The 22,204-nt window shown below is 44.3% G+C and overlaps 1 protein-coding gene across 1 annotated transcript in view; it reads left to right on the top strand.

Annotated features, from left to right (window-relative positions):
- Nucleotides 1-17,778, top strand: part of LOC127594596 (galactokinase-like) — a 239,145-nt gene extending 221,367 nt beyond the window's left edge. Inside the window, exon 8 of the mRNA XM_052056473.1 lies at nucleotides 17,701-17,778. Coding sequence (XP_051912433.1) covers nucleotides 17,701-17,763 — 63 coding nt within the window. The 3' untranslated portion in view covers nucleotides 17,764-17,778. The remainder of the gene's footprint in view (nucleotides 1-17,700) is intronic.
- Nucleotides 17,779-22,204: the final 4,426 nt, after the last annotated feature.

The following is a 22,204-nucleotide window of genomic DNA, read 5'->3' as shown; positions in this document are numbered from 1 at the left end:
CGCTAACCCAGGGCTGGCCAACCAGTCAGAGACTAAGAGGCAATTTTTTTTGCTATGTTCCTGCAAAGAGCCACACACACACACACACACACACACACACACACACACACACACACAAAACCATGCACTCATGCACATATGAATGCAAGCCACGATGAGCAACAGCCAGAGGGCCCGAACATAAATGAAACCTAAAGACACAAACACACAAATCTTTTTTTCCCCCCATTTCCCCAAGGAAATGGGGAAAGCAGCCAGACTGGTTCCTACTTGGGACCAGTCTGCTGGCTCTTGGTCGATTGTGATCGACGTATTGGGCACCCCTGCCTTAAAAACAGATGTAATTCACTGACTAGTGTAGCACTTAGCGCCGTTGTCTGCGCATGAGCGGTGTTTCAGTCATCTAACTGGTTGCCCTCTATGCCAATCAAGTAACAGGAGTGATGTTAGGCTGACCGTAGTACGTTCTGTGTCTTAAGCGCCGTTGTTTGAATGGCAGCACCATCGCCGAGGCATTTTCGACAATTGTTGTGTGAAAGCCCGGAAGCCGCTTTGAACCAGCTAAAGTGCCGCATGCGGCTTGCGAGCCGCGGGTTGGCCACCCCTGCGCTAACCATTCGACAACCGGGCCACTTTCATATATTATCAGTGACTTTAACATGATCCACAGCTTTACTAATGACCCAATAATGTGGAAAAAAACAACAACAAAAAACACTTAGACCTGTTTCCTCTCTCCCAACCATGTTGATCCGAAAAATAGAATATAACACGCATTCATAGTCTGTGAAATGAATTTCACAGTTTTTTTCCAACAGCATTTGGTAACTATTTTATTGTTTTGTTGAGCACCATTTAGAAGAAGCAGACAGATGAGCCTTGGTGTTTGATTGAAAAGCGGCAGTTGGCAGAATGATGAGAGAATTGACCTTCCCTTCTATGGTTGCTCGTTGCTCCTCAAAGGCCTCTGTGCAGCCATCATGGCAAATGATTCATAGGCTCATTGAGATGAGAACAATATCCATGGCAGGCCACACACACACACACAGGAGGTTGGGCCAAGCTGAATGGGTTACCTCAGAAGGTCAGTGTACGGAAAGATGGAAGGTGACACCGCCCGAACACAGACTTGGCTCTCTCGTCTCCACTCCACATCCTCAGAAACACAAAAGAGAAGGCAAATGAGAGAGTGATGAAGTCGGCGTGTGGATACACACATACTATCCAAATGCTCATGTAGACGACGGCGCAATTCTCGGCACGCCGGCCTCTTTAATGATGATGAAAAGCTGAAATCCTATCCAGCCTCTTACGTGGTCAGACAAAAAGCAGCAGCTGCTCATTTTCTGCTGATTATCACGCTCTCAGAATGTAACTCTATTGATTTGCCACAGCGGGAGCTGTAAGCTATTAAACTGGCGAAAATATTTCAGCCCAAGAAAAGATGACTTATGAAAGGAGGTGACAATAAAAGAAAAAAAATTACTGGTGATAATAAGCTGGCAGATACAGCAAAGAACATGCCACATGGACCATTCTCACACTGCACTTAGCAGGGCCCAGCATGTTGCCGTTAGACTCATTATAATAATAATAATAATAATAATACGGTAATAATAACAATAATAATGCATTTTATTTAAAAGCGCCTTACATGCCACCCAAGGACACTGTACAAACAATAAGAAAATACAATGTAAAAATTTGTAAACGAGATGTTATATAAAAACAGGACATAAAATCATAAAAACATGGAAGAGCTATGTGTTGTAGGCAATCCTGAACAGGTGTGTTTTTAGTCGGGACTTGAAAGTGGAAAGAGGTGTGCAGTTTTGGAGGTCCGGAAGTAGGTTGTTCCAGAGCTTTGGAGCAGCGTGACTGGAGGCTCTGGCTCCCATGGTGATCAGTCGGGCAGGGGGCACTGACAGGAGGAGGGAGGACGAGGATCTGAGGGAGCGAGAGGGGATATGCACCTGGAGAAGGTCAGATAGGTAAGGAGGCACCAGGTTGTGGATGGCCATATATGTATATAAAAGCAGATTGTAGTTGATTCGATGTTGAACAGGGAGCCAGTGGAGCTGTTGGAGAACGGGGGTGATGTGCTGGTGGGAAGATGTTTTTGTGATGATACGAGCAGAGGCGTTCTGAACCAGCTGGATTTTATGAAGGGACTTTTGAGGTAGGCCGAAGAGGAGAGCGTTGCAGTAATCAAGGCGGGATGTGACAAGACTGTGGACAAGGATAGCAGTGGTGCGGGGGGTGAGGGAAGGGCGAAGTCTGGTAATATTGCGGAGGTGGAAATAAGCAGTGCGGGTGATGGTGTTGATATGTGAGTGGAAGGTGAGCATACTATCCAGGATGACACCCAGACTCTTAACCTGGGGGTAGGGGGACACGTGGGGACACGTGGGGACAGCACATACATAATTCAATAATTATGTATGTGCTGAGGGGCGTTGGGGGGGGGGGGCACAGAATGCAGTGTTGCTTGGCGGCGACTGTGACGGTAAGGTGCTTCGAATTATGAAAATTTTAGTTCGAGACCGGGGCGCCCCGGTAGTCCAGTGGTTAGCACGTCGGCTTCACAGTGCAGAGGTACCGGGTTCGATTCCAGCTCCGGCCTCCCTGTGTGGAGTTTGCATGTTCTCCCCAGGTCTGCGTGGGTTTTCTCCGGGTGCTCCGGTTTCCTCTCACATTCCAAAAACATGCGTGGCAGGCTGATTGAGCACTCTAAATTGTCCCTAGGTGTGAGTGTGAGCGTGGATGGTTGTTTGTCTCTGTGTGCCCTGTGATTGGCTGGCAACCAATTCAGGGTGTCCCCCGCCTACTGTCCGAAGACAGCTGGGATAGGCTCCAGCACCCCCCGCGACCCTAGTGAGGATCAAGCGGTCCGGAAGATGAATGAATAAATAGTTCGAGACCATTGTCGCCATGATGTCAGACAAGACAGAGCTCCCTTCTCAGCCCGAATACTGTACATGTCAAAACAGTCTTGGTTGGAACAGTAACTCACAAACATGATTAAACTCTGAAAGCCATTCTTAAAGGATCCAGCGGTTCCTTGTTTTTCTGCTGCTCATTTCCTCCTCTTGTTTTTAAAATGAGCAGAGCCATGGCTTTCTTATGCAACAATGAAAGATATATTGAGTCAAGTCTCTGTGTTTACTTCCTGGTCGGCTGCTACGTCAGCACTACCTAATATGGGCATAAAGGGGATCAGTGCGCTGTCGCTGCTTCCCTCCTTTCACACCAAGCAAGTGCACATGTTCGAATCCTGAGAATGCCTTTTTGGTGCTCTTTTTTTTGGTGCTCTTTTTTGGTGCTTCAAAACTCTCCCTGACAAAAAGTGGAGAAACCATTTAATTGCATGGCCAGTGAGCTAACATACATTGCCTGAAAAGGTTGGGCTTTTACTGAGCTTTTAGTTATGATTTTAAAATGATGCTAAGTGAATACCAATATAAGCTTTATGGGTGAGTTTGTGTATATCTTCTCAAACCATTTTAGGTATCACACTATCGTCGCTAATTGCAGATGCACAAAGATTGGAAAATTAACAGAAAGCAGAGGTGTCAAATCCAGGTCCAGAAAGTAAAAACCCTGACACAGTTTGGCTATAACCGTAGGTGCTTCTCCTCAACAGCTGGTTGACCTTCCAGGTGTTGACCGTTAAAATACAAATTCAAATTGAACAAAGAAATGTATTGAACTGGATCAAACGCCTGCCATTTGACCTTTGCAAATTTCCCCATTTTGGAACAAATAAAGGCTTTCTTATTCTTATTCTATAACTTGCAGCAATTTGAAACATTGAACTGTTGGATTTATGCATACAAATCATTTTGAGAAGGTAAACTCAAGTTAGGTCATTTTCAGTCACCACCCTTTTTTGAAACTGAGATCTACTTCTTGGTTACTGATTTTCGACAAACGGCTAGCGGTTTTATAAACACTTCTGACTGACTCGCTGACTGGGACATACACGATTGCCCTTGTCCTCGGTCTGATACTGCAAATCTGTATATATATATATTTTAGCCTGCATATGCATGAATGCAGACTCAGCTCAGTTACATAATTCTGTTCCCAGTGTGCCACCTTACATTGTGTCTCCTGTTCACCTTCTTCTTCCTCTGGTTCTGCGCAAGGCTTCCCTCTTTCTCCTCACTCGATACACGACTTTGACTGTGTCAGATCCCTCCCTTTCCTTCTCAAATCGCTCCCTCTCCTTGTCCTCTCTTTCTTTTTTCCATCAAAAATGATAGCATGGATCTCCTCGCCCGCCACTGACGGATAGAATGGTGCTTTGAGTCCAAAGATGAAAGAGTTGATCCCATTATGAGAATCCTAATGCAGAAAAACCGAGGGGGCCCCTATCACACACACTTTGAAAAAAGTTAATTTCACAGTGCAGATCAAGACGGAGCTGTGACGAGTGCCGGTTCAAAACTGTACGGCAAGATCTAAAAAGACAGAAATGGATGAGAAAAGCTTCTCCAAAAATGTATCTACAGTCATTTATATTTCATACAATGTGGATATCCCATCCATTGTTCTTAGTGTTATTAAAAGAGATTTGGGGATTTAAAGAATGTATGTGTGTGTAGAAGGATGTACTGTATATCAACCCTTTTGGAAACAACATTTAATAATGTCTATTGTTCGTCATTGTCGTCCATCATATTTTCAAAAAGTCAACCGATCATCTTCCATCTAGCACGTGCCTGGGCAATGTGCTAACAAAAATAAAAAATATGAATCAAAAAATCAATTTTAAGTGCCTCTACATCAAGGAAAAATATTCCCAACGGAACCTTGAAAGAGCTGTATGTAGTTTAAAGTTCAAGATCCAGTAGCAAGATTTCGCGAATGTCATGATCCTGTTCTTGGGTGTCTTCAGCAGGTGGCGGTGGAGGGTTTTCCCTCCAGCGTGCACACTTGCTGTCAATGTGTTAATTAGTAAGACAAATATTTAAGGACTGCCAAGATCCTATGTCTCTTGTCAGATTATTGACCTTGTTGCTGCTATTGCCCAGGTGTTGTTTTCTAGATCTCTCAATGTCATCATAGTTGTTTTTGCGCTCCACTTTTTGGATGCGTGGACCCTGTACTGGGGTCAGGAGAATTTTTTTCCAAGGACCTCCTCATCATTATAAAGTCCTCTTCTCTTCATTCTCTACCTTCTACCCTTCGGCCAAATCATTCGTCCTCATGGTCTCCAGTTCCACTGCTACGCTGATGATGATGTAAATTTCCCCATTGTGGGACAAATAAAGGATATCTTATCTTATGACGTCCAATTGTACATATCCACCAAATCATTTACCCCAACAACCCACTCCACCCTGTCTAACTGTCTTTCATATATATCAAATCCCGAATGCAGACAAACTTTCTCACTCTTAACTGCACTAAATCTCAACTGCTAATAATCGGTCCTCGGTCCCTCACCAAAACAGCCTCCAACTTCATCACTATTGACAACTGCACCCTTTTCCCCTCTTCTCACTGTCGCAACCTTGGTGTCCTTTTCGAAAACAACCTATCCTTCGACCAACATCACTATTGACAACTGCACCCTTTTCCCCTCTTCTCACTGTCGCAACCTTGGTGTCCTTTTCGAAAACAACCTATCCTTCGACCAACATCACTATTGACAACTGCACCCTGTTCCCATCTTCTCACTGTCGCAACCTTGGTGTCCTTTTCGAAAACAACCTATCCTTCGACCAACATCACTATTGACAACTGCACCCTGTTCCCATCTTCTCACTGTCGCAACCTTGGTGTCCTTTTTGATAACAACCTCTCCTTCGACCAACACATCACCCAAATCACCAAAACTGCTTTCTTCCACCTCAAAAACATTTTTTGTCTCCGCCCTTCACTTTCTTTCAACACTGCTCAAAACCTCATCCACACCTTCATCACGTCCCGCCTTGACTACTGAAATAGCATCCTATATGGAACAACCTCCAAACTCCTCAATAAACTACAGTACATCCAGAATGCCGCCGCCCGCCTACTCGCCCACACCATCCTCGTCCTTAAAAACCTCCACTGGCTTCCCGTTCCCCAGCGTATTCAATTTAAGCTCCTCCTACATCAACCAAACAATAACAAAACCAATTTTTTGAAAATAAAGTAAACAGATTATTTGCATTTGGAGAATCGGCGATACAACAGCACATAACTAAAAATGTTGAGCAGCTGAGATTGAATGAACTTTTGTGCGCGGAGTTGACTACAATGCACCATTATAAATTGCAGATGAGCAGATTTATTTGATACATTTTTGTATCTTTGTCATTTTATTTTGTTAGCATTAAATTAATGCTAACGAAATAAAATGACAAAGATGACAAGAAGAAATGTAAAATAAAATACACTTACTCACCAATGTGGTGCCTGTTCACTGAGCTGCAGATCTACGCGATGTCCCCAAACGTTTTTAAATGCACCGTAGCTTGTAAGTGCCCAGCCGTGCTCTGATGTTTCCTTGCTGCCTTAGTAAAACAACTTAAATGGGTAAATCCAATGTGGCTCCAAACACCAAATCGGTCCGTTGCCAGCAATAGGGATTGCCAGCAGTACAACTTGCAGCGTTTCTCAGATGCTGTGAGCCACCGTTCATAATTGCTCGTCTGAAAATGACGGACAAACCCTTTTCCTTGCTGGGACAGGCTAGCTAGCGCAGGAGTTGGGCGACCTCTTCGCACAATATCCAGCTTTTCGTGGAAGGTCAGTCTTGAAAATTGTGTGGAAAGTAGTTCTGCAACCAGATCAACGTCTTCTGCTTCGGCCATGTTGGGTTAAAATGCAGTGATAGCTCCCTCTAGCAGGCGCTAATCCAATCACCGAACGCGCACATCCACTCTCGACGTAAGGCATTCTAGCTGGGCCCGGTGTGCAGACTCGTGATCTGATTGGCTATTGCAACCTGACTGCCCGTTCATTTACAGCGCACAGGGGCTAATTTACCTGGCAACACAAGCTAGCTGAAATATGATTGGTTAAAAACTCTACCATAATAAATGTTATTTATCAAGTAGCTTTCAATGTTATTTAAAATAACATTTAAAGCCACTCGACTAAGTGCAAATAATATGATGTAAAGAATACAGAGAATAATTTTGTTTACATATTTATGAAAATAAAATAACATGAATTAAATTAGTGCTATTGTATGACAGTTTAGGCCAGCAGAGAGGGCCTTGCTGGCCCTGAGGGTCCGCCACTGCATTTGATTGATATCGATTTTGATCCATCGTCAGTGGGTAGAAATATCACATGCCAAATGATTCACAAATAAAGTGGCTGATGCAGCGATGATGCATTTTGTTATATGTAACAGTCAGAAATTTGCATCGTCCCGAAGCTTAAAGTGAGGCGGAAAAACTGGTTTTCCGACCAACAGTTTGACAGATTTCATGAAAGGGATCTTGCTTGTCTAAATGTAACAAATCCAAAAATACTACAGCTCAGACTGATGACATTTCAGGTAGCTGAGAAATAAGTGTCTCTCAGATATATGAAGCTGAAGCAGATATTTTGTCTTCATGAAATTGACGATAGCAAGGGCAATCCTTCTAAATTCTGCGAAGAAGATTAAATCATTGCCTTCGTACTCAAATGACATTTTTGCTACCGAACAGAGTAAATCTGAATGATGAGATTATTCATCCATCCATCCATCCATCCATCCATCCATCCATCCATCCATCATCTACCGCTTATCCGGGGCCAGGTCGCGGGGGCAACAGCTTTAGCAGGGAAGCCCAGACTTCCCTCGCCCTAGCTACTTCTTCCAGCTCTCCCCGGGGGATCCCGAGACGTTCCCAGGCCAGCTGGGTGACATAGTCTCTCCAGCGTGTCCTGGGTCTTCCTCGGGGTCTCCTCCCGGTGGGACATGCCCGGAACACCTCACCAGGGAGGCGCTCAGGAGTCATCCGAATCAGATGCCCAAGCCACCTCATCTGGCTCCTCTCGATGTGGAGGAGAAGCGGCTCGACTCTGAGACCCTCCCGGATGGCCGAGCTTCTCACCTTATCTCTAAGGGAGAGCCCGGACACCCTGCGGAGAAAACTCATTTTGGCCGCTTGTATCCGGGATCTCGTTCTTTCGGTCACGACCCATAGCTCGTGACCATAGATGAGGGTTGGGACGTAGATCGACCGGTAAATTGAGAGCTTCGCCTTTTGGCTCAGCTCCTTCTTCACCACGACAGACCGATACAACGTCCGCATCACAGCAGACGCTGCACCGATCCGCCTGTCGATCTCCCGCTCCCTCATGCCCCCACTCGTGAACAAGACCCCAAGATACTTGAACTCCTCCACTTGGGGCAAGATCTCCCCCCCGACCCGGAGGGGGCACTCCACCCTTTTCCGACTGAGGACCATGGTCTCAGATTTGGAGGTGCTGATTTTCATCCCAACCGCTTCACACTCGGCTGCGAAACGCTCCAGTGAGAGTTGGAGAGCCCTGTTTGAAGGAGCCAACAGCACCACATCATCTGCAAAAAGCAGGGATGTAATACTGAGGCCCCCAAAACGGACCCCCTCAACGCTTCGGCTGCACCTGGAAATTCTGTTCATAAAGGCTATGAACAGAATCGGCGACAAAGGGCAGCCTTGGCGGAGTCCAACCCCCACTGGAAACGATTCCGACTTACTGCCGGCAATGCGAACCAAACTCTGACATCGGTGGTATAGTGACCGAACAGCCCGTATCAGGGGGGTTCGGTACCCCATACCCACGAAGCACTCCCCACAGAACTCCCCGAGGGACACGGTCAAACGCCTTCTCCAAGTCCACAAAACACATGTAGACTGGTTGGGCGAATTCTCACATACCCTCGAGGACTCTGCTAAGGGTGTAGAGCTGGTCCACTGTTCCACGGCCGGGACAAAAACCACACTGCTCCTCCTCAATCTGAGGCTCGACTTCCTGACGGACCCTCCTCTCCAGCACCCCTGAATAGACCTTACCAGGGAGGCTGAGGAGTGTGATCCCTCTGTAGTTGGAACACACCCTCCGGTACCCCTTTTTAAAAAGAGGGACTACCACCCCGGTCTGCCAATCCAGAGGCACTCTCCCTGTTGACCACGCGATGTTGCAGAGGCGTGTCAACCAGGAAAGCCCCAAAACATCCAGAGCCTTGAGGAACTCCGGGCGGATCTCATCCACCCCTGGGGCCTTGCCACCGAGGACCTTTTTAACCACATCGGTGACTTCAGCCATAGAGATAGGAGAGCCCACCTCAGAGTCCCCAGGCTCTGCTTCCTCCACGGAAGGCGTGTTGGTGCAGTTGAGGAGGTCTTCGAAGTACTCTGCCCACCGGTTCACAACGTCCCGAGTCGAAGTCAGCAGCGCCCCATCCCCACTGTACACAGTGTTAGTGGTGCACTGCTTCCCCCTCCTGAGCCGTCGGATGGTGGACCAGAATTTCCTCGAAGCCGTCCGGAAGTCGGCTTCCATGGCCTCACCGAACTCTTCCCACGCTCTGGTTTTTGCCTCGGCGACCACCGAAGCTGCGTTCCGCTTGGCCAGTCGATACCCGTCAGCTGCCTCTGGGGTCCCACAGGCCATAAAGGCTCGATAGGACTCCTTCTTCAGCTTGACGGCATTCCTTACTGCTGGTGTCCACCAGCGAGTACGGGGGTTGCCGCCACGACAGGCACCAACCACCTTACGGCCACAACTCTGATTGGCCACCTCAACAATAGAGGCACGGAACATAGTCCACTCGGACTCAATGTCCCCCGCCTCCCCCGGAACATGGGAAAAGCTCTGTCGGAGGTGGGAGTTGAAACTCCTTCTGACAGGGGATTCCGCCAGACGCTCCCAACAAACCCTCACAATACATTTGGGTCTGCCAGGACGGACCGGCATCTTGCCCCACCATCGGAGCCTACTCACCACCAGGTGGTGATCAGTTGAAAGCTCCGCCCCTCTCTTCACCCGAGTGTCCAGAACATGCGGCCGCAAAATCCGATGATACAACTACAAAGTTGATCATTGAACTGCGGCCTAGGGTGTCCTGGTGCCAAGTGCACATATGGACACCCTTATGCTTGAACAAGGTGTTCGTTATGGACAATCCGTGACGAGCACAGAGGTCCAATAACAAAACACCGCTCGTGTTCTGATCGGGGGGGCCGTTCCTCCCAATCACGCCCCTCCAGGTCTCACTGTCATTGCCCACGTGAGCATTGAAGTCCCCCAGCAGAACAAGGGAGTCCCCAGCAGGAGTACTCTCCAGCACACCCTCCAAGGACTCCAAAAAGGGTGGGTATGCTGAGCTGCTGTTTGGTGCATATGCACAAACAACAGTCTGGACCCGTCCCCCCACCCGAAGGCGGAGGGAGGCAACCCTCTCGTCTACCGGTGTGAACCCCAATGTACAGGCACTGAGCCGGGGGGCAATGAGTATGCCCACACCTGCTCCGCGCCTTTCACCATGAGCAACTCCAGAGTGGAAGAGAGTCCAACCCCTCTCGGGAGAACTGGTACCAGAACCCAGGCTGTGTGTGGAGGCAAGTCCGACTATATCCAGTCGGAAATTCTCTGCCTCACACACCAGCTCTGGCTCCTTCCCTGCCAGAGAGGTGACATTCCATGTCCCAAGAGCTAGCTTCTGCAGCCGAGGATCAGACCGCCAGGGTCCCCGCCTTTGGCTGCCGCCCAGCTCATATTGCAACCGACCCCTTTGGCCCCTCTCATGGGTGGTGAGCCCAAGGGAAGGGGGACCCACGTTGCCTCTTCGGGCTGTGCCCGGCCGGGCCCCATGGGTGTAGGCCCGGCCACCAGGCGCTTGCCAACGAGCCCCACCTCCAGGCCTGGCTCCATAGGGGGCCCCGGTGACCCGCGTCCGGGCAAGGGAAACTTAGATCCATTTATTGTAATCATCATCAGGGGTCTTTGAGCCATGCTTTGTCTGGCCCCTCACCTAGAACCTGTTTGCCATGGGTGACCCTGCCAGGGGCTTAAAGCCCCAGACAACTTAGCTCCTAGGATCATTGGGACACACAAACCCCTCCACCACGGTCAGGTGACGACTCACGGAGGGGCCATGATGAGATTATAACAAAAAGAAAAAGTATACTCGACTCGTCAAACCAGCATTTTCTCTCTTATAAATTATAAGAAATACCACCAGAGTTAATTTAACAGGATTACAGCACGTCCAGGGGAGTTAAACTTTCGATTTTTATCCTGCCTTCACTACTTATTAGGAGGCACTGTTTATGACGCTCTTATCAAAGTTAAACAACAATAAATCACCTGATCCTGGATTGCATCCCTACTTTATAATGTTTTGATCATTTCTGCTGAATAGGTTGCAGAACCTTCAAAACACACAGTCTGACTGTCAAACCTGGCATAATACCTGACATTTGAAAGTCAGCATCTGTCACTCCTTTAACGAAAGGCGGTGCCGATCAATACCTGCAATATAGGCCAATGTCCACACTGTCTGTTTTAGCCAAGGTCTAAATGGGCGATAAGTAACCAGCAGGACTATATACAGTATAGTTTGGGGAGAACAAATGGCCTTCTGATTGAATTTCACTGTGGTTTCTGAAACAAACAAGAGCAAAAACACAGCAGTCATATTATCCTTGCCTCTATGAAAGTGTAAATGACATCATACGTGTTTAGTGTCAAAAGGATATTTGTCAGGTTCAGACTGAACTGAATAATGTTTTTGGATTCCAAAAATGCAGACTCAAAGCACGAAAACAAAAATACCTCTTAAAACAGGGGTGGCCATTACGTCGATGGCGATCCACCGGTCGATCGCGAATTGGTCGATCGCAAGGGGTGTAGAGGAGAAAAAAAAACAACCATTTGTGTGTCTTTGTGCAAATTAGTAATATATTTTTTTGTGTTAATGTACACTGCATCCTAATCTTCCTATTAGTCTTATTTTCACAAAAAGTATTCAAAAAATACAATAAAATAAAGCAAGTAAATGTTTAACCTACGGTGGCGTGTGACCTGCATCACTGGAAGTTGTTGGGCGCGCAGCAGTCTGCAATTGTAGCTTGTGATCAGAGCTGTTGCGCTATATCTTTTATCGTTATCATTATTCTCATTCACAGTTTGTTTCATATACAATTCACCTAGGGCACGGGCAAAGAATAGGAATCTAGAGGGCCGAGGGAAGCACTTTAAAACGGTATGTGTGAGCTAGGATAGTTAGCAGGCTGCAAAAGTGCGTTGCATGCCTCCGTGTCAGGTTGTTGCTTATCATGGCATGCGTGTGTACATGTGTGCGCTTGCGCAGTAACAGGTCGATCGTGGGAGGATGGTTTGGGCACCCCTGTCTTAAAGAAAATCATGTTAAAGTCTAGAATGAAATCGCTGGTCACAAGGAGCCAGGGAAAGCAATGGGGGAAACCAAAAGCGCTTGCAAAGGCAAGGATCGATAGAACACAAATACACAAATGTAGTATCAAAAGTCCAATAACACAAAAACAATAATCAAGAGCAATAATGGAACAACGAGATTACTTAAAAAGCTCTATGAACAAAATGAGAACGACTATGAATAGTACCGCGAGGTCTGCAAAAATTACACTTGAAGCACAACATCGAGCAAGGTCAATTATCCAACAATGAGCAGGTAGTTTGGGCAGTCCTTAAGTACTGTATTTTCTGCACTGTACGGTGATTTGGATTATAAGGCGCTTCTTCAATGAATGGCCTATTTTTAAACTGTTTTCATATATTGGGCACACAGCATTATGAGAATAGAAGCAACAAAACTGACTGTGGTTGCATTATGCATCCACTTGATGGTGCTATGCTAGAGGGAATACAATGCAATACAACAGCTTTATTTTTGCAAAGCCTTCACAACCGCTCCAGCTGTAACAAAGCCATGAGAATTGGTCACAAACACGGACATGAAACATATACATACAAATGGCATTACAAAACAATAAATGAAAGACAAATGTTATGAAGACGAGTGATTCAACAAGAGGGCACACAAACCTCGTGGGCTCACATCCACCAGGGGCTTAATATCCTAATATCCTTCAAAGTCTTGCTTGTCTCCTTCATTTAGTCAGGAGTTAACTATGCTTTTGCACAGAGCTCACAAAGTAGTAGTCGTCTGTTTGAGTGTGTGTTGGCAAATGCACATGTCCATTAGTCTCGGGCAGAAGCCTTTTTACATCACAATTGTTTCTGCTAATAATCACCACTAGATGGCATCAGAACAGCAACAGGGAAACAACTCAATGGGGATTATAAAGAGACTGTAACTAACACCACATATAAAGCGCATCGGATTATAGGGCGCACTGTCGGCTTTTGGGCAAACTGAATGCTTTTCGGTGCGCCTTATACTGCAGAAAATTCCGTAACACGGCAAGGCTTGATTGGAAAATGCGGCACAGTTGCGCCCGCTGGAGGGAAACACCCTTCATTCCAGCTGGAACTGAAACACAATCAAAACAAAACATGAGAATATTGTGCTGTGTGGATCTGTCAAACATGTGCAAACAGTGTAGCTGTTTGATCACATGGCTTGTCCACTCAACTTTATTGATCAAGAATGTTGAGAAACATGCAAAGTCCACACAGAATAGCCAGCGGCTGGGTTTGAATGTATGTCCTCAGAACTGCATGATGGATGTGTGACCAAATCTTCCTTTCAATTCAGACTACAACATAGCTCCCGCATACAGAGGAGGTGCAAAGCTTTATTCCTTCATGTTGGCCATGTTGCTTGAAGCTTAGCTGTTGGTTGATGAGAGCGGCGCAAGAATAAAGTCTCTATTGACCAATCATAGAAATCGAGATCGCGGCATGCATGACCTCACTCACCTTTCTTACAAACCGAGTTTGAAAGTAAACAAGCAACTGTCATTTTCTAACAGCTAATCTTTCACCCGCTGGCAAACAGCACACATACAATACAATACATGGTGATTTATATAGCGCTTTCACAACAGCGGCAGCTGTAACAAAGTGCTTAACAAAACAGTTAACATAAAGTAAAATAATAAACACAACACACAAAACACGGACAGTCGTGCAGTCCTAACCACTATTCCGTCACACGCTTTGTTGTTTGAAGCAGTTTGAGATGAAAGAGGAGAGAATCAAAGTGTCCTTTAACCAGTGGATCAGAGATGTCATGCTCAAAATGTGCACATGCCGGCTACAAGCTAAGTTTCAAAGTCAACAAGGAGCTGTAGCATCCATTGACACATACAAAATTGATTGCTTCAAATTTTCTATCCTATTTAGTTGTCACTCTGGTTTCACTTTTCTACATTTTTAGTGCCGTTTCTATTCCTTTTTCATATCTCCCTTAGACCAATTTGGCTCCACGTTGGGAGATGGCGAATTCTTTGCAGCTGCCGCGCCACGCCATGCCACTGCAGCTCTCCATACGCTGTATTAGCTCCTCGCGGTCACAGTTTCTTGCATTTGTGGCATCGTAGACCGAGTCTAGTAAGCGAAATATTTTTCACTCTTTAAAAACTGGGCCATCCTAATCATGCTGCCTCTGAAGGTGCAAAACATGAAGCACTGATAGCCTCCACCAAAAAATGTCATGGCAAAAAACGTTGAAAACAGTCAACAACAGGTTGACAAGATGAACAATAAATATGCATTGACCCCACCCCCACCCCCACCAACCAAAAAGATGGAAAACTACAAATCACCGTATTTTCCGCACTATAAGGCACACCGAAAAGTCTTCCATTTTCTTAAAAGCTCACCGTGTGGCTTAAAATGTGGTGCGCCTTGTGTATGGTGATTACAGTAATATGTTGACCCCAAAATGGCTCCTTGCTGGAGACATGCTTACAATGTTATAACTTTCTGTTGATTCAGTGAACTATGTCGCTGCTTTATTAAATAACTTTTTGTTGCAGCTCTGATAAAAGGACAGCTGTGGTGTTGTTGTTGTTGTTGTTGTTTTTTTTTTTAAACACACACTTTATGAATGGTTTTCACAATCCCAACAAATACGGGTACGTCTTTGACAGTCTCCGTGCCTTCTCTTCTTACGTTCGACTCGAGATGCGTTCATGACCGCCTCTGACAAACGTGAATTAATGATTCCTTCATTGAAACTACGAAAATTGAAAATAATACATCAAAAGAGAATATCAAGCGAGGAAATCACAAAATAAATTCTATAGCCCCCCTAATAGAATTTCTTTTCTGATGTCCTCGTTTGTGAATACACAAAAAAGGAATAAATAACAAACACTTTTGAGACTGCTACATGTTACTGACATCTGATCGTTCTGCTGGAGCTGCGCTTAAGGAAATGCCAAGGCGGGCTATAGAATTTATTTTGTGATTTGATGCATTATTGTCTATTTTCTTAGTTTCATTCAAGTAATGTTAATTTACGTTTTTCGGAGTCGAACGGAAGGAACATAGTGACATTTAGTGGATGCATTGTAGAATGCACCTTATAATCCAGTGCGTCCAATCTACGAACAAAATTAGAAAATAGCCCATTCATTGAAGGTGCGCCTCATAATCCAGAGCGCCTTTTAGTGCGGAAAATACGCTAATGGGTTAGCAAAGCTGTACTAACAGACTGCTAACTCAACGATGCCATCTTTGAAAACTCGGCAGGGTTAGGTTCAATAGAACATGAAAAAGACAAAGAACATTGAAAGCATTTGCACCCTCGTCCGCAGGTGTAAATTACAGTGTCATCTAAAATCCATGTTTTATGTTATGTGTTGTGTTTATTATTTGACTTTATGTTAACTGTTTTGTTAAGCGATTTGTTACAGCTGCCGCTGTTGTGAAAGCGCTACTTAAATCAGCATGTATTGTATTGTAAAATTGTATTATCTGACAAGGTGCCGTTTAAAACTTGAACTAAGTACTATTTGAATACTGAATGTTAATACCCTTTTACTGAACACTGATGATGATTATGATATAACTCAATAATGCAGGGGTGTCAGTCATTTTTGTTGCACTCCACTTTGAAGTTACGTCTTCCCTCTGAGGGCCATTAAGACAGCGAACCCGAATAAATGTTTAATCATCACATCGTATACACAATAAAAAATAATGGCTCAATAGTTTTGAACTCAGTCAAGTGTTTGTTCAAGTGACTATAAACAGGATCACAAAATTATTGCAAAGATGTCACCATTATTTATTATGTACAACAAATTGTTGGGATTTCAGTACAGATTTAAGCGAGGATCAGGGAAGGTGACACAGATGATTTGCTTTCGTGAGCCACATAAAATGACGTGGCGGGCCCGATCTGGCACCCGGGCCTTGACTTTGACACCTGTGATATAATGCATTGATGTGATTTGCATCTTGTTTAATTTTATGTGAGGCGATTGTGGTCGTGTCTTGGCCAAGATCCCCTTGCAAAAGAATCTGAATCTCAATGGGACGATTTCTGTTTAAATAATGGTCAATGAAAGTGAGAAAAAAAAATTATTTAGTGTTACTTGCACCACAATGTAGGTGTCCACTTCAAAAAGGAAAATGAAACAACATCAAATCTTGCCAATTATTTCACAGAAGTCTAGATTACATTTTGGGGGATGGGGGGGGGGGGGGGGGGAGAGAAAAATTACTGATTATATCAGGTCTGATTTGATTTGACTTGACTTTTTATTAGGTCATCTTACTTGCTGCCTGTATTTTCACTGTGTTCCATTAATGACAAACGAAAATGTGGTTACTTTGTGATGTTGTGGTTACAGAAAAAGTATCCTGGGAACATAGTGTTCTCTGACATTATGAGATTCAATGTGAGTCCGGCCAGCAATCATGACACCCTTTTGGCATTGAATGACCTACTAAGCTGCTCATGTACTGTCGTTAAAGAGACATCAATGCAAAAAATGCACTCGATGTAACATTCCTTGTCTGTATGCAGTTCACACGAAGCGATATGGCGTGACACCTGCGTGTAGGCTAATAAATTAGCATCATCGTGTCTTCAAAGTAGCAAAACCGCGTTCCTCATTAGAGTAAAAAAGAGGGCGGATGACAGAGGATAACATGTTGCTTTTCGGAATGGAGCTGTCAAAGGAAATAGTTCCTTCAAAAGAATGTGGACGACAATGCCATTGTTTTGCGAGGAAAAGGATTGGAGTGGAATGTATCTGACGAAAGTCTACTAAATGTCCACTTCATTTAGGCTGTTCCTTGTGTAATCTAAATACTACGGAGCCCCTAAGGGGACATGGAAGGAAAAAAAAGACTGCGAGATCTCGCAATCTTTCTCTTTTCATGCGCGTTGATCTACTTCCGGGTCAGCTTGGCGAATGTTGACTGTCGTGCGCGGCTAATTTGAGAGACGACACGACTTCGGAGGAGGAGAGAATCACGTGCGCGGCTCATTTGAGAGACAACACTACCTCGGGGCAGGAGAGAATCATGGAGGAGGACTTGGAACACTTCTTGCGATCAAGAAATGTCGCTCAGGTGGACGTTACGCGCATGAAAAGCGACAAGGTGGGCATACAGCCATACACTAACGTAATAAGCGTAACAAGAGCAAAATGGACACTGGCTCCGACACGCTTACATTCCCTACTGTTAGTTTTCTGTTTTGTAAATACGGTACTGTAGTGCAAACCGTCTGATTCTTTTGAGAAGTAAGAAAAGCATTACATAAATTCTATTATTATTATTATCCATCCATTTTCCGAACCGCTTGATCCTCACTAGGGTCGCGGGGGGTGCTGGAGCCTATCCCAGCTGTCTCCGGGCAGTAGGCGGGGAACACCCTGAACCGGTTGCCAGCCAATCGCAGGGCACACGGAAACGAACAACCATTCGCACTCACACTCACACCTAGGGACAATTTAGAGTGTTAAATCAGCCTGCCACGCATGTTTTTGGAATGTGGGAGGAAACCGGAGCTCCCGGAGAAAACCCACGCAGGCCCGGGGAGAACATGCAAACTCCACACAGGGAGGCCGGAGCTGGAATCGAACCCGGTACCTCTGCACTGTGAAGCCGACGTGCTAACCACTGGACTACCGGGCCTTATTATTATTATTATTATTATTAATCATAGTAGTAATTGGTCATGCAGACCTCCAAATACAGTGAGAAACTAACTTGGCGGGGAAAGTGAAGCTAGCATTTCTATCTACTCTACCTGTACTGTTGATGTTCTTAGTTCTTACAATAATGACTTTATGTAACACAATTTAAAAAATACATCACAGTTAGTAAATGTGCTGCTGCTTCCTGATGTATTATTATTGTATTATGTAATATTGAATACAAATAACAATGACTGCTCTGTACCATCACTCATGTTACATTTGTTAAAGGTTATTATTAATTAAATCAAAATTTCAAGTATTCATTCTCACTATTTATCTTTGCAGGTTGACATGGCAGTAATCATGCATCTGGCATAGTTAACCACGTGAAGGGCAGTCTGCAATTGTTTTCCATTTGTGTATTGTGCATTATTACAATGCAATTGATTCCATGTTAATTCTCCATTCCTTCCATTTTCTGCACCACTTATACTCATGATGGTTTCAGGCAAGATGGGAGTTTTCAGTTTTACCCAAAGGTCTGAAGTTTTATATTCCATTTAAAATGTTGATATTGATGTTTGTAAGAATTTGTCAATGTGAATAAAATGTGTTCCAAATCATTCTTAACAGTTTTTTTAAACACAAGAAACCACCTGCTGACGAAAGTGAGGAGTGACAATTACGTAGTCGTCATTTACAGGCAGGTGAAAATTCAATTGGGATGATGTACAATTATGCAGGAATACTCCTCAGCATCCACATTGGCTAAGTATTTGTAGATAAAGTCAGCAACCAAGAAAGAATGTTTATTTACACCAATAAATACTTTGACAAACAAATCAAATATGTTGTCCTTGTACAAGTAGAAAAACGGCAGATAAAAAATGCTTTTAATTATGATGGCTATATATTATTTGTAATCAAAAGTGTTTCAATTATCCTTTGAAGGTGAAGTGATAAAATAAATGACAATGGTCAAATTCAGGCTTCAGTAATTAAGATAAGATTGACACTTTGAAGTCAAGATGGCGTCTGAGTGGGCAGCCGTCGGCAAGTGCTCTGATTAGCCCTGCTTTTTTTTTTGTGTGTGTGTTTGTTTTGTCACTTTGTGTTTGTTATGTCGTGTGGACCTGATGTGGACTTTTTTCAGCATTTTTTGGCCACGACATTCATCAAGGAGGAGACTCTGTGCTTGGTGGTTGCGCCTTCTCGGCAGCATGGGTATACCAGTTCTGTTTTTGACTGGGAGGAATGTCGGTGCCATTTGACTGTCGTTGCTGGACAGTCCGCGCTTGTGTCTTGCGCCTGGAATGGGCAGCATTTTTCACAGCCCCGCTTTGTTCAGCAGAGAGATCGGTGCTGTTGAACGGTCTGCGGCTGGATGGATTTAAGGCTTGAGGAGCCATCGATGAGAAGAAAGGAGCGTTAGCGCGCAGCGCCGATGCGGATTTGGAACTGGGAGTCGCGGCTTGGAGTTTGAAGCAGATTACGTGGGTCAGGGGAAGTGAACTAATCTCTTTTCGTCAATGGACGCGACAGCTTCGTGTTTGCTTTCAAAACATAGCTTGTAGCAGACGTGTGCACATTTTCAGCATGGCGTCTCTGATCCACTGGTGAAAGGACACTTTGATCCTCTCGTCTTTCATCTACAACTGCTTCAGACAACAAAGTGTATGCAGAAAAGTGGTGAAGATTGTACGACTGTGTCCTATGTGTTGTGTTGTGTTATTTTTGTTATTTTGACTTCAAAATGGCGCCGCGTGAGTGGCTGCCTTTCCAGCAGCTCCTATATTTTGTTGTTCTACTTCCTTTCATAACTTTGCTGCTGTGAATCTAGAATTTCTCCGTTGCGAGACTAATAAAGGTTTTCTTAAGATATCCTTTATTTGTCCCACACTGGGGAAATTTACAGCCTCCAGCAGCAAGAATGTAGGTAGAAAGAAGAAAAAAAAGAGACAACCAACACCATTCAATTAAGTGCAATATAAACACAAAATGGACAAATCGCTGTGCTATTTACAATTGTCTTTCACATCATTTAATTATTATTATTATTATTGTTGTTATTTTTATTCAGCACCTTGACAGCAGTCGGTAGGAACGAGCGTCGGTATCTCTCCTAAATGTTACTAATGTAAATGTAATGTAAATGTTACTTCTCACACCAGCTGAGGAGCCGTAATATAGTTTGGTCTAAACACCAAGCAAAACATAGATGGCTGTCATTTATAAAGTGTATGCAGAAAATTGGTGAAGATTGCACGGCTGTCTGTCCTATGTGTTGTGTTATTTTGACTTCAAAATGGCCTTTCCAGCGGCTCCTATATTTTGTATATTTTATATTCTTCCTTTCATAAATTTGCTGCTGTGAATTGGGAATTTCTCCATTGCGAGACTAATAAAGGTTTTCTTATCTTATCTTAAAGAGTAGCGGTGAGGGCCTCTCTGAGGTGTAAATACAGGTTCACAGCCTGAAATGGCTCTTTTGGTGGCTTTAGATCGGACTGGGCCATTAAAAAAAGCATACAATGCAAATACATCTGGATCACAAGGTATGGTCAAACGAAAGACACACTGGCTTTTGCACAGTTCAACTGGAGAGGAAGTCCCTTGTACCATAAAGTTCAGGTAACGTATACATCACGTTGGGCCGACCACTGGGGACATTCATGTTCTTTGAGGCCCTGATGAGATGGCTGTTCCAAACTAGGGCCGTGTCATCCAACTCATCCTGTTGAAAATAATATACAGACAGGTTAAATAAGAGTTGCACAGTCATATCAGTTTTTATGAGCCAGAAATTTTAGCATGAAGCTGCTTTTTTTGTCTCACTCCTCCCCTCTCATTTGTACCACATCTCACCACTCTCCACTTTTCCTTCAGCTTCAACCCGTGATAACACACCATAATCTTCTTTCCTTCTTTCGTGTTTCTGTCCACTTTCCCATCAACTCACTCTCACATACAAACATACCCATTTAATTAATGAGTCTATCAGAATGTATGAACTCACCTGAATAAGTCCCATGCAACAAAATTGTAGAATGTTTTTGTCCAGAAATCCACCATCAAAGCCATTGTCTCTGAGGTCTGTGAAGAGGGATAACCAGAACTCCATGCACTGGCTGCGAAGAAACCGCCACCAATACATGTATTCAATTCTTTGATTGGCGGTGCTGGTTCCATCCAAGTAACTGTCAAGAGTGCTGCCTGGCGGTATTGGCAACAGGAAACGCTGGAAGCCTTTAACGTGACCATTTTCAGTCCCAAGATCAACTCGAACGATTCGAGGACAACCCCCCCCAAACGGTGCACAACGTCGATGTAGTAACCTCCAATCAACTTTGGGTCACTACTTGTTATGTAGGCATTGAGCCACATTATTTTCCTTGAAAAACCATCAATAGCCCCATTGATACAAATTCCAAATGGTTTCAGTTTGTCATAGGAGTCCATGTCTCGCTTCAAATGTCTTTCGCTTATTTGGAAACCGTACTTAACACCAAGAACAGATTTAATGTCTTTGTATTTAAAGCCAATTTCAAAGTAAAATTCTATTAAACTCACGAACGGTTGAACACGCTCCATAACTGTTGTCTGCGCTTACACATACGATGACCCGGAAGCACGTACGATGACCCGGAAGCACGTCAACGCCCATTAAAAATAAATAAATAAAGTATTGCGAGATCTCGCAATCTTTATTTGCGAGATCTCGCATTACTTTGCGAGATCTCGCAAAGTTTTTTTTTTTCCTTCCATGTCCCCTTAGGGGCTCCGTAATACACACTGTAGGTGAGTGTGGTAAATCTAAAGTCTGTTTGGTGTGACCACGCGGATCCAAAATAGCTTAATAATCAAACCTGGAAGGTTGACACATTCCGGTACGGGATTTTCTGCTTAACTTCCCATTTTTTTCACTTTTTTTTTTTCCATTGGAAAACTAGTTACATAAATATCATGTATGTCACGGGTGCCCATTACATTGATCGACCAGTAGTTTGGAACTGGTTCCAAGTCGATTGCGAGGGTTGTGGAGTACGAAACCAAACAAAAAAACATTTGTGTGTCTCTGTGCATGTTAGGAATATATTTTTTGTTTTAATGCACACTGCACCCTAATCATCCTATCAGTCTCACTTTCACAAAAAGATTTTGAAAAATAAAATAAATAA

The sequence above is a fragment of the Hippocampus zosterae genome, unplaced genomic scaffold (assembly GCF_025434085.1).
Source record: "Hippocampus zosterae strain Florida unplaced genomic scaffold, ASM2543408v3 HiC_scaffold_22, whole genome shotgun sequence".
Lineage (NCBI taxonomy): Eukaryota > Metazoa > Chordata > Actinopteri > Syngnathiformes > Syngnathidae > Hippocampus > Hippocampus zosterae.
The sequence above is the reverse complement of the archived record's forward strand: the minus strand, read 5'-3'. Positions and strand labels throughout refer to the sequence as shown.